This window comes from Asparagus officinalis, chromosome 2, assembly GCF_001876935.1.
Source record: "Asparagus officinalis chromosome 2, Aspof.V1, whole genome shotgun sequence".
In the NCBI taxonomy this organism is placed as follows: Eukaryota; Viridiplantae; Streptophyta; class Magnoliopsida; order Asparagales; family Asparagaceae; genus Asparagus; species Asparagus officinalis.
In genome coordinates, this window is record NC_033795.1 from 71,452,376 (window position 1) to 71,464,310 (window position 11,935).

General features: G+C 36.5%; 2 protein-coding genes across 2 annotated transcripts; both read right to left on the reverse strand.

Annotated features, from left to right (window-relative positions):
- Positions 3,740–4,078, reverse strand: LOC109831292 (mini zinc finger protein 2-like). The gene has a single exon (XM_020398623.1). The coding sequence runs from the start codon at positions 4,076–4,078 to the stop codon at positions 3,740–3,742; it is 339 nt and encodes a 112-aa protein (XP_020254212.1).
- Positions 5,000–8,980, reverse strand: LOC109831293. Its single transcript, XM_020398624.1, has 3 exons — positions 7,499–8,980; positions 6,156–7,241; positions 5,000–6,043 (listed from the first exon to the last, which is right to left on the reverse strand). Exons 1-3 carry the CDS (start codon positions 8,978–8,980, stop codon positions 5,000–5,002), a joined length of 3,612 nt encoding a protein of 1,203 aa, XP_020254213.1.

The following is an 11,935-nucleotide window of genomic DNA, read 5'->3' on the forward strand; positions in this document are numbered from 1 at the left end:
GACACATGCTAACAGGTTTGGGATTTCCTAATAACATGATCAAATGGGTAATGGAATGTATCTCTACTCCTAGATTCTCACTGTCACTAAATGGCTCCTTACATGGGTACTTTGAGGGAGCTAGAGGACTGAGGCAAGGTGATCCATTATCTCCCTTCTTGTTTGTATTAGAAATGGAATATCTATCTAGGAAACTCAAGACTCTCAGCACAGAAGTATCACCTAAAATGTGCTAAGATGAAGATTACTCACTTGATATTTGCCGAAGATTTGCTACTATTCTGTAAAGCTGATTTGGACTCAATAGCAAAATTGCATAGCTGTATCCAAGAATTCAGTAGTGTCTCAGGTCTGGAGGCAAACTCTAGCAAAAGTTCAATTCTCATGAGTGGTATTGATGATAATTCAAAGGCACAAATATGCACATTCTTAAATTTCTCAGAGGGCTCCTTGCCAATAAGGTATTTAGGCATGCCGCTGATCTCAAAGAGACTCTCATTCCTTGACTGCTCACCATTGATATCCAAAATTTTAGATCAATTCCAATCTTGGCAGAATAGGAAGAATCTGTCATATGCTGGGAGAATTCAACTCATAAAATCTGTCATTCTGGGAATCCAAATATATTGGACAAGCAACTATATCCTACCGATCAAGGTTTTGGAAATAATTGCTAAGATGTGCTCTGTTTTCTTATGGGGGAACAAAGTTCATCTGGTTTCCTGGACAGAGGTTTGCAAAGATAAGAAAGCAGGAGGATTGAGTCTTTTCACAGCCAAAAAATGGAATCAGGCTGCAGGTATTAAGTTGTTATGAATGATACACACCAAAAAAGATTTGTTGTGGATTAAATGGGTTCATGAAAACTATTTACAACATCTGGGGATCTAGCGAATTCAACAAAAGAAGAATGATTCTTGGATGTGGAGGCAGCTCCTAAAGGTGAGGGATTTGGTGATGAGAAGATTTGGAAATGTGGAGAGCATACATAGAGTTCTAAATAGCTGTCATAAAAATGGTAATATTAAAATCTCATCTATATACAATGCTACATCTCAACCTTTAGCTATTGCAAACTGGTCGAATTCAGTTTGGGGGGGCTTGCATTAGCCCAAGCATTCGATGATACCGTGGCTTGCTATTCTTTTGAGGCTCCTGACCAAGGATAGGCTGTGTCGCATGGGGATACCGGATGTCAACCTGAACCAGTGTGTGCTATGCACTGATTCAGTTAATCGCCCTGAATCAAAAAAATATCTTTTTTTAGTGCCAATTCTCATCTTATGTTTGGAATGAGGTGATGGAATGACTAGGCTTTACATGGAGATCGTGTGATTGGGATCATGTGATGAATTGGTACAATAACAACTTGAGAGGACTTGGATTCATGAAGAAGATGAAAAGAATGGTGTTGTCGGCAACAATTTACTGGATATGGAAGGAGAGGAACACAAGAATATTTCAGGAAAAATGCCGAAGACCTGATCAACTTGTGAGGGAGGTGAAGCTTTGAGTCCTGATGAAAGTCTTAAATGAAGATATTCCAGAGCACTTGAGAGGGAAAATTGAAAAGTTGTAATTAATTAGGTGTTTTCTTGTTTGCCAGAGAGTTCTCTGGGTTTTTTGATGTACTCTCATTTCAAAATTTGGAAAAATGAATAATATCTTTTTCATTGACCAAAAAAAAAAATAACGGCATAAAAGCTCTAAAACGTGAAATTAAATTCATAGGTTATATTCCTACAATCATTACTGTGACATGACATCACATCTCATTTTAGTAGCCATATAGCTATTGCTTTTACTCTTCTTTCAAGCTGATCAACTACAAGCAGACAGGGGACAGTTTACATCCTTTCGTTCCTTGATTAAGAAAGAGTTGAAACTAATCTAGTGAAGCAAATCTGATATTCCTATCATCCTATATATTTTTCGTCAACATTTGAAAGGGTTCGAATAAAATTCTACACTTGAAACGCATATGGCGGATTGAAATTAATAAGATTATTGAGCAGATCACAAATGACAAGATAAGATAAAGTAAATGTATATTTATTTGAAAAAGAAAACCCTACAAACGTCTTCTATTCATATATTCAAACCGATTACTTCGAACCTCATTTGAAGGTGAAGAAAACATATGAATTAACCCTAGTCACCAGAGTTAGGGGTTAATAATTTTATATTACAATGCTTTAATAAGAGCACATCATGTTTGTGGATAAAAAATTTGGGTTTTTTTAGTGTGAATTTTACAAAACACACAACAAGTCCAGAAGTTTTTTTTAACCCTCAAACGATTTGAAAATTCACTTAGCCTGCAATAAATTTTGCTAGAAAACTCTAAAAACTAATATCATTAGTCTGACGTGTAACATGCAACTCATGTGCTGTCAAGAGACAAAATACCCATCTTTTAAGGGAAAACCGTTCGCATCCTCTTTTATATTTTCACTCCGAAAACACATTTTTTTCTTCTCTCTCTGTCTCTTTGCTTGTGTTCGCTCTCAAGTTGGAGCCCCCAATCTCCGAAATTAATTTTTGTGATTTCATCTTTCAAGACTCCAAATTCATGGTATGCTATGTAACTCCGTCATGGAGATTAAGTAAAAAATTAGAAAATTTTGGGATTTTATGGATTTCCTATACTTATTAGGGGTTAGGTAAACTTTTGAAACTTTTGACTGGTTAACTGAAACATGCCCAAACTTTTTGGAGTTTTAAGAAATTTAGCTTTTCCTATGAAATTTTACATCATTAATTTTTTTTAAATCCACCGTTAGTCGCATGTATGGTTGAATTTGGCCCCGATTGCTTTTGTATCATCGTAAAATCAGTTTCTACGTACCATGGCAAAAAATCAAACTTCAAAGTACTGTTGAGAATTATAATTATAACTATATAGTCTAATAATTATATCAGGTCATAGTGTGATATACATTTTCATGTCTTTTCCCAAGCAAACACTTTCCTTGCAAACCTTGAATTAAAGAGCGAATTTAAAATAACAAAGAAAGAAAGAAGAAAAACAATCATTATTCGAAAACACACAAAGAAATCATTTCAAATCACATTTATATCATGCAAGTTAAATTCTACCCCTTAATTTGTCTAAAAATATTTATACAACTCAATTAAACCACATCCAAAACAAAGCTTTATAATCATGTCCGCATCACCAAATTACATCTCAAATCCAATCCTACCTCTCTAAGAAAATCCCACACACCCAAAAAGTGTATTATCCACTCCAACCTTTTTACTTTAACCAAACCAAAAGTTACATACATATATCTAACAAGTATCCTATTATCCCCTCCCGCTATACAAATCCTTAATGCAATTCATCACCAGAAAGTAGTACAGTAGAACACAATCACGAAGATAACAATATACCAATTACCAAACCCCTTACAGTGGTTTAACCGCTTTATACCATTTGAACTATTTTATTACTAGTACTTACATTTCCATACATCAAACCATACTAATTAATTACCTTCTTGTTAGTTGAGATATCAAGTGAACGAGTCACATAACAATAAACTAATTAGTACTTTAAATATAGATCGAACAATGAATTTATTGTGATGTGATTTCCACGTGATATCCAACCTACCAAAGACGTAACATCTGAGCCAGGAGGTGTAAGCTACACTAATAGAATAGTTTAAACCTTACCGATCGATATCATATGTACCCCATGGTGATCATCGACCAATTCCGTCTTCCAGAAGAGTTAAGAATTTGAGGAGCAATCGCAAACGATGACCTCAGTCTCGACCTCCCGCTTGTGAAAACTCCGATGGCAGTTGCAAGCTGCACACTGCAGCGCGGCGCTGGTCCCCTCCTCACCTGCAGCCATGAACTCCCTGCACCCATCGACTGCGTAGCCTCCGATGATGGCTGCGTGGTTCTTGCGGCACTCTCTGTACCTCACCACCTTCTCCTTCTTCGCTACCGCTCCGTTGGAATTCGAGGGTTTCATCGGGCGGAGGGAGGGGTTTTTTGGGGTTAAGGATTTCTTTGGGAGGTTGGAGGAGATGTGGATGTAGGAAGAGAAGGAGGAAGTTGGCATGGAGATCGAAGGAAAAGGGTGGGGTGGAGCTTAAAGGGTTAGGAGTCTTTGGTGGGGGTGGCTTTTATACGTGGAAGTGGGGAGAGGTTGAGGGGGATTTATTATGTCAAAATTTCCACTTATATATGTACTTTCTTTATAACAAAATATTGCCTTTGGTTACTTTTGAATAGCTTCTTTTATCAAATATTTTTTCTTTGATGTGTGCATCCGTCTGGCATCATAATGAGGTAGAGTGAAATTAATTTATTTTATAACATTTTATTATTTAGCGAACAAGTGTATATACATCCAAATATCCGTCTGGTCATCCCTCTGGCTTATTTATCGCTCAAGGAGATCACTCACCCATTAAACAGAAAGTGATCATGAATAAAAGTAATGATAACTGCACTATGCTCTACTAATTGAGAGGAACACATTCCTTTTTTTTTCTTTTTTCTTTTTCTCCTTCTTCTCTTTTTTTTTTGGCTTGCAGTACACCAATACATTTCATTTGTGCACCTAGACGAGCTAAAGATAAAATAGATTGAGTAGTTAAATTATTGAAACGATTAATAATTGAAGCTTTTAATTAATTTGTCATGTTTTAATTTCTTATGATAACTACTCTTGCACACTAGACTAGTGCACCAAACAATAGTTATCGAATATGTGATTGACTTCTAGTAAAGTTTTGAAAGAGTTGGTACTATACTCTTAACTTGCCTCCTTAAGGAATATTTTTATGCTCATAATTGATTTTTTGATCATTTCTTATGATAACTCCACTTTTTTCTTTTATAGGGGAACCAGTTTTTTTTTTGGTCAATGAAAAACTTTTATTCATTTCCCAAATGTGAACTTTACATGCTTCAAGATTCTCAGGTTTTGAGAATTCAAACAGGGAACAAAAACAGAAATATCAAAATCTGTACAATTTTAAACAGGACTGATCCAATCAGTTAGATTCCCAGCAATGTTTGGAGAGTTAATGCATATAGTTAGAATGTCAACTTTGATTCTCTTAACCAAGCTCTCCTCAGACTTGAACAATTGCTGAAACATCCTCATATTTCGCTCATACCATATGTGATATATAGTAGCTGATAAAGCTGCTCTCTTGATATTCTGCTTTATACCTTTCTTCCTTAAATTTGTACAATACCAATTAATGATGGAATTCCAAGAACATGATCTCCATTTGAAAAGAAGCCAATCCATGATTTGATTCCATACCTCTTTGGAGAAGGAGCATTCAAAAAATAGATGATCTCGGCTCTCTAAGCATGGACCAGTGCAGAGTTTACATTTGTTTGCATTCACAATTCCCTGCCTTAATAGTCTATCTTGGGTTTGTAATCTGTTATTAACAGCTAACCAACAGATAAATGAGTGCTTTGGATAGGATAAACCTCCCCAGACCATGTTATGCCATGGGACTGAATTTGATGCAGGGGAGAGAGCACTATATATTTCAGCAATTTTGATTTTAGAGCTGTTAGAACTGGCCTTGATCATCTGTTTCAGGTTGTCAACATTACCACTGAGTTCCACAGCCTTGTCCCTAGCTCTCAAAATTTGTTTCCACATCCATAAGTCACCCCTCTTTGCTTGAACTTGCCATACATTACAGTTTTTTAGATATGTCCCATTCACCCATTTAATCCATAAGCCTTCCTTATTAATATGCAAATGCCAAAGAAGCTTAACTGCAGAGGCTAAATTCCATATAGAGGCAGAGAAAATCCCCAATCCTCCTTTTTCCTTGTCCAAGCAAACTTTCTCCCAAGAGACCGCAGGGACTGTTTTAGCTGATTGATCATATTTTCCCCACAAAAAATGTCTGCATAATTCATCAATTTTTTTGAGAACTCTAACAGGTAAGATGTAATTTGAGGTCCAGAAGACTTGAATTCCTAAGATAGAGCTCTTAATAATCTGTAACCTTCCTGCATATGACAATTTCTTGTGATTCTTGCAAGCCTGAAACAGATCAGTAATTTTGTTTAATAGGGGAGCACAATCTGTATAAGAGAGTCTTTTGCATATGAGAGGAACACCAAGATATCTAATGGGCATTGTTCCCTCTGAAAACCCCCAAACAATTGAAGATGGAAGCTTTAACTGGATCTTCAACCCCTCCATAAAAGATTGAGCACTTTGTTGAGTTTGCTTTTAGACCTGAGACTGCACAGAAGTCACTGAAACATTGGTAGAGCTTGTTTACTGAATATAGATCACCTTTAGAAAATAGGAGAAGATCATCAACAAATATCAAATGTGTTATTTGGAATTTCTTGCATTTTGGATGAAATTTAAAGTTTCTGTCCTCTTTCAACAATTCCAATCTTCTTGAGAGATATTCCATGCCTAGGATAAAGAGATAAGGAGAGAGAGGGTCTCCTTGTCTTAGTCCTCTTTCTCCTTTGAAATAACCATGCAAAGCACCATTAAAAGCTATAGAATACTTAGGAGAAGTAATGCAAGCCATAATCCATCCTACATATGCATCAGGAAATCCCAGACCAGTAAGCATCTCTTTGAGGAACCCCCAGTTAATGGTATCAAAAGCCTTTTTGATATCAATATTAAGCATGGCTCTGGGTGATATGTACTTCCTATTGTAATTCTTAGCAAGTTCATGTGCTAATAGAATGTTACTTGATATCTGCCTCCCCTTGACAAAAGCATTCTGAGCTTCATTAACTAGAAAGCCCATCACTGATTTGATCCTGTTTGCCAATATTTTAGAGATGAATTTGTATAAGCAATTACAGCATGCAATAGGTCTAAAGTCAACTGGACTTTTTGGACATTGTATTTTTGGTATCAAAGTGATAGCTGTGGAATTGATCTCCCCCAAAAGTTTCCCAGTTTTGAAGAAGTCCTCTATTGCCAATGATATTTCATCTCCAACAACCCCCCAAGCTGATTTATAGAAGGATATACTATAACCATCAGGCCCTGGGGCTTTGTTTTCAGACATAGAGAAAACAGCTTCTTTGATCTCCTCTCTGGTAACTGGATTTGATAGGGCTCTAGCTTGTGCTTCACTCAAACAGGGGCCATTACTGATTATATTCCTGTCAACATTGGCAGTTGCAGAGTTTGTTCCCATAAGATTCTTATAGAAAGATATAAATTCAGATATAATCTTCTCCTCATCAGTTAATTTTTTCCCCTGCACTGTTATATAGCATCAGAATCCTGTTCTGATGCCTTTTTGATTTGATAACAGAGTGGAAGTAACTAGTGCACCTGTCACCTTGAACACTCCAGAAAATCCTAGCCTTTTGTTGATAAAAGGATAGCTCATAGTCCAACAGTTTGTTGTATGAGATAAAAACAGTTTTTTTCCTGCTTAATAAGTGTTTGATTTATGGGGTCAGAATGAAGATTTGTTTGAGCATCATCAAGAGCCACTTTTGCTCTAAGAACCTGTTCACTGATGTTGCTAAAATGCCTTTTATTTAACTCCTTCAGCTCATTCTTCAGCAGCTTCATTTTAGTATACACAGAGTACATAGCATAACCCTTTACTTTTGTTTGCCATATTCTTGATACAGTAGGCAGAAAACTTTTGTGTTTGGCACACATCTTAAAGAATTTAAAGGGTTTTTTTCCTTTAGCACAATCATCATATATTGATACTAATCCAGGGGAGTGGTCTGAGAAATTCTGCAGCAGATATTCCACATGACTAGAATTATATTTTTGTAACCATGCATCATTAATGAGAGCTCTATCCAGTCTACTCCAGATTCTAGAATGAGCATCTTGTTTATTATTCCAAGTATAGAAGCAACCTTCAGTTTTAAGGTGGGAGAGGTGACAAAAATCAATGAATTCCCTGAACTCACTGGTATCAGCTTCAGAAAGAATAGTCCCCCCTAATTTTTCTTCATTACCAATTATTGCATTGAAATCCCCACACAGTAACTCAGAAAGAATAGTCCCCCCTAATTTTTCTTCATTACCAATTATTGCATTGAAATCCCCACACAGTAACCATGGTGAGTGGCTAACTGTCTGATAAATATGAGTGAGGTTCAACCATAATTCCCTTCTTTTATCCACTTGGTTTTGACCATATATGGAGGAAATTACACAGTCAATTCTCCCATCCAATGATTTGACTTTGCAAGTAATCTGTTGGTCTGATAGGCTTTCAATAAGAACTTCCAGTATATTTGGATCCCATAGTAGAATAATCCTTGCTTTACTGGTGCTGCTTGCATTTGAGACCCATTTCCAATTGACAGAAAGCCTCTTAGCAACAATTGAGATTTTTTCAGCCTTAATTTTGGTTTCAAGTAGAGCTAGGAAAGATAGATGGTATTGTTGTAGATGGTGCTTTACCAAGTGCTGTTTTGAGGATTTGTTCAATCCTCTAACATTCCAAAAGGACCAATTCATATATTTGTCACACCCCCTATCAACAGTAGAGGGATCAATTTCCAGATTTGTGAGCTGAGCAAAAGAATTTCCAATATTTAAGCTCCTGCTTTGCATAAGTCCTTTACCCTTGTAACTAGCCAAATTCCCAGATCTGTATTGATTTTGGCTAATATGTACAATGCTGTTATCAGAACCAACTTTACTGCACAAAGAACTAGATTCCTGAGATGTTTTTCCAGATAAGTGCACAGAATAGACAGGCTGCTGCTCCTGAAGATGCACAACATGCACGGAGCTATTTCCAGTGTCAACAGGACCCCTGCACATATTTAAACCATCAACAGACCTCTGATGCTCCTGAACATGCACAACATGCACGAAACTATTTCCATTGCTACCAGTATCCATGCATATATTCAAATCATCCTGAGGTACACTTTGAGCTTTTACAACATTGCCAATTCCAGTCATAGGTCTTTCCTGAATGTGTTCAGAGTTATTCCCAGTACCTTTGTTGTACATACTCAAATCCACAGGAGTTGAGTATCAGCTGCAGGCTTGATGCCTTGCTTTGGCACCCACTTCTTGTGGACTTTCCTGCACAAAGTGGTATCATGACCCACTAACTTGCAGATATCACACCATTTAGGTTTGAACTCATAGATAACCCTTTGTTTGATCATCATATTATTAGGACCTTGTATAACAATATGATCAAGTAGAGTGGAAGGCATATGTACTTCTACAAGTACTCTAGCATAAGCCAATCTTTGTCTATTAGCTGTTAATTTGTCAGATGCAACAGGTCTACCAATTAAACTAGCTATTTTACTTAGGCTTTTTGAATTCCATAAATTGAGCCTAAGACCTGGAAACTGAATCCATAAAGGATATATGCTGTCATTTATTCTGTCAATTCCATCTTCATTTGACCATTTCTTCAGTAAAAGAGGCCTTGAACCAAAAAACCATGGTCCATTCACAAGTATATCATCCATCTCTGATTGATTCTTGAATTTGAAAAGGAAAACCCCTGGTTTAAGAATACAAATCTCAGGGGTAACCCACCGAGCCCAGATTTTGTGCACAAAATTCTTCATAGCTTTGAATTTAACATTTAACCCCAAAATTTGCCCAATTAAAGAAAACTGCCATATGGCATTGCCTTCATTCCACTCTTCTTCATCAAAAACAACAGCTTCTTTTGAGTTAGGAGCCACAAAACTCAAATTCATCCCAGATCCTAGCTTCCTGTTGTTTGTGAAAAGACTAGCCCAGCTTTTCAGCTTAGCAGGACCTTGATCTTCAGGATCAGGATTAATGGAAGCTTTAGCACTATCAGTCGCTACCAATGGAATAGAGTCATTCCCAAGATTTCCCACAGAATTCAAAATATTCTCATTAAGAGAATCTTTTGCAGATTTGGTATTCTTAACACTATCATTTATAGGGATAGAATCTGGAACAGATTTTACTTCAAGATTCCATGGCGAATTCATAGATCTGTCTAGATTTTTTCCAGGATTCAAAATTGTTGCAAGATTCCGTGCAGAATTTAAAGAACTATCTTGATTACTAGCAGGAATCAGATTCTGATGTTGAAACAAGAGAGGAACAGCTGATTCTACCTCTTCAGCCCAAGATTTTCTCATGGAATTACTTGCGATAGATTGAGAACTTGAAGACATACCTAGCTTTCGATGAGATTGAGGATCAGCTACTCGAGAAGAGAAAACAACTGGACCTGAATCTGAATTCAAGAGATCCGCCATTAAAACTTTCTTCCGCTCTCCCCTTGGACCAGTTGATCCCATTAGATCTGCTATGGATTCTTCATCTTCAACATCAAGAATAGCTTCATCTGATGAAGACAAGCATGGATTCGCAGCTCTTAATCCAATCTCCAAGATTTTCTTCTCATTTTTTCTCTTCTTTTTTGCCATTTTCAAACCTCAGCGGGGGCGCAAGTTAGCAGGAAATCGCCTGCTAACATGCACCAAGGAGTCCGCTCAATCTCATCGAATGATGGATAAGCCACTATCTTATTACTGGCTATTAATTTTTCTAGTGGATGATTATAATTCATTCTAAACCTTGTACTCACCGCACCCTCATGAATAGAACTCATTTCTAATTTGTATTTAAAGAGAAATTACAACCATCCACTACATAAATAAACATCTATAAATTAGATAGTGGTCTCTCCACTATTTTTTGGTAGTGAAGAGCATCTAAATCTATTGGATAGTTAACTATTTGTGTATTGACCAAGTTTGTATATGTTAAGGTAATTTTGCATAGTGGGATTTTTGATTTAATGAAACTTCATATTTTCTTATATGATTGTAAATTAACTATAGATATTATGTGAATGTTATTATATTTAAAAAGTCTTTTTTTTGTCAATGAAACTGAGTTTATTCATTTAACCATTTGGAAGTATAGTACAGCAAAAAAACTCAGATTTTGAGTTATCTACAAAAAGAATACAAGGAATAGACTTTGTGCATGAATATCAGACCAGGGAGTGATAGCCGAAACCTGTAAACCCTATTTCATTGATAATAACCATTCTTTGTCTTTAGCAGCAACTTCACTGTTTAGAACTATGGTCATCAAATCTATTTTGATCATTTTGATAAGAAGCTCAGTTCCCCTCCTTTTCTGATTAAAGATTTTGTTATTTCGTTCAATCCAAATGTTGTATATTGAGGAGGTAAGAGCCATTCTTTTTACTTTATGCTTGAATCCTTTACTTCACAAATTGGAATTGAACCAATCCAATAGATGATTCCAATCATAGCTTCTCCATCTGAAACAGAGCCAATTCACAATTCCATTACATACATCTTTAGAATAGTTGCATTCAAAAAACAGGTGGCATCTACTTTCAGGCTTGGATCCTGAACATAAAAAACACTGATTAGCTTGGATTATACCTCTCCGTAGCAGTTTGTCCTGGGTTAGGAGTCTATCTTGGACAGCTAACCATGAGTAAACGAATGCTTAGGGTAATTGAAACCCCCCATATAGTGATACACCATGGAACTTTATTTGCAGCAGGGGAAAGAGCATGATACAGGTCTGAAAGTTTGATTTTTGAGCAGCTATAACAGGACCTGAATAAGTCTTTTAGATTATCCAAACCACCACAACAAGCTATAGCCTTATCTATGGCTTTTAATAGCTGTTTCCATGTCCAGGAATCATTAACTTTCATTTCCACTTGCCATATATTCCTGCTTTTTAGATAATTGCAATGAATCCATAGGAGCTCTTTGTTTGTGTGAATATCCCATATGGTCTTTAGTGCTGCTGCCATATTCCAGATAGTAGAAGAGAAAATCCCCAATCCTCCATACAATTTACTTGTACAGACTATGTCCAATGAAACCAGAGAAGCCTTGGATGCTGATCATTTTTCCCCCAAAGGAACTTTCTGCAAAGCTCATCAACTTTTTGGAGTACTTTAATTGG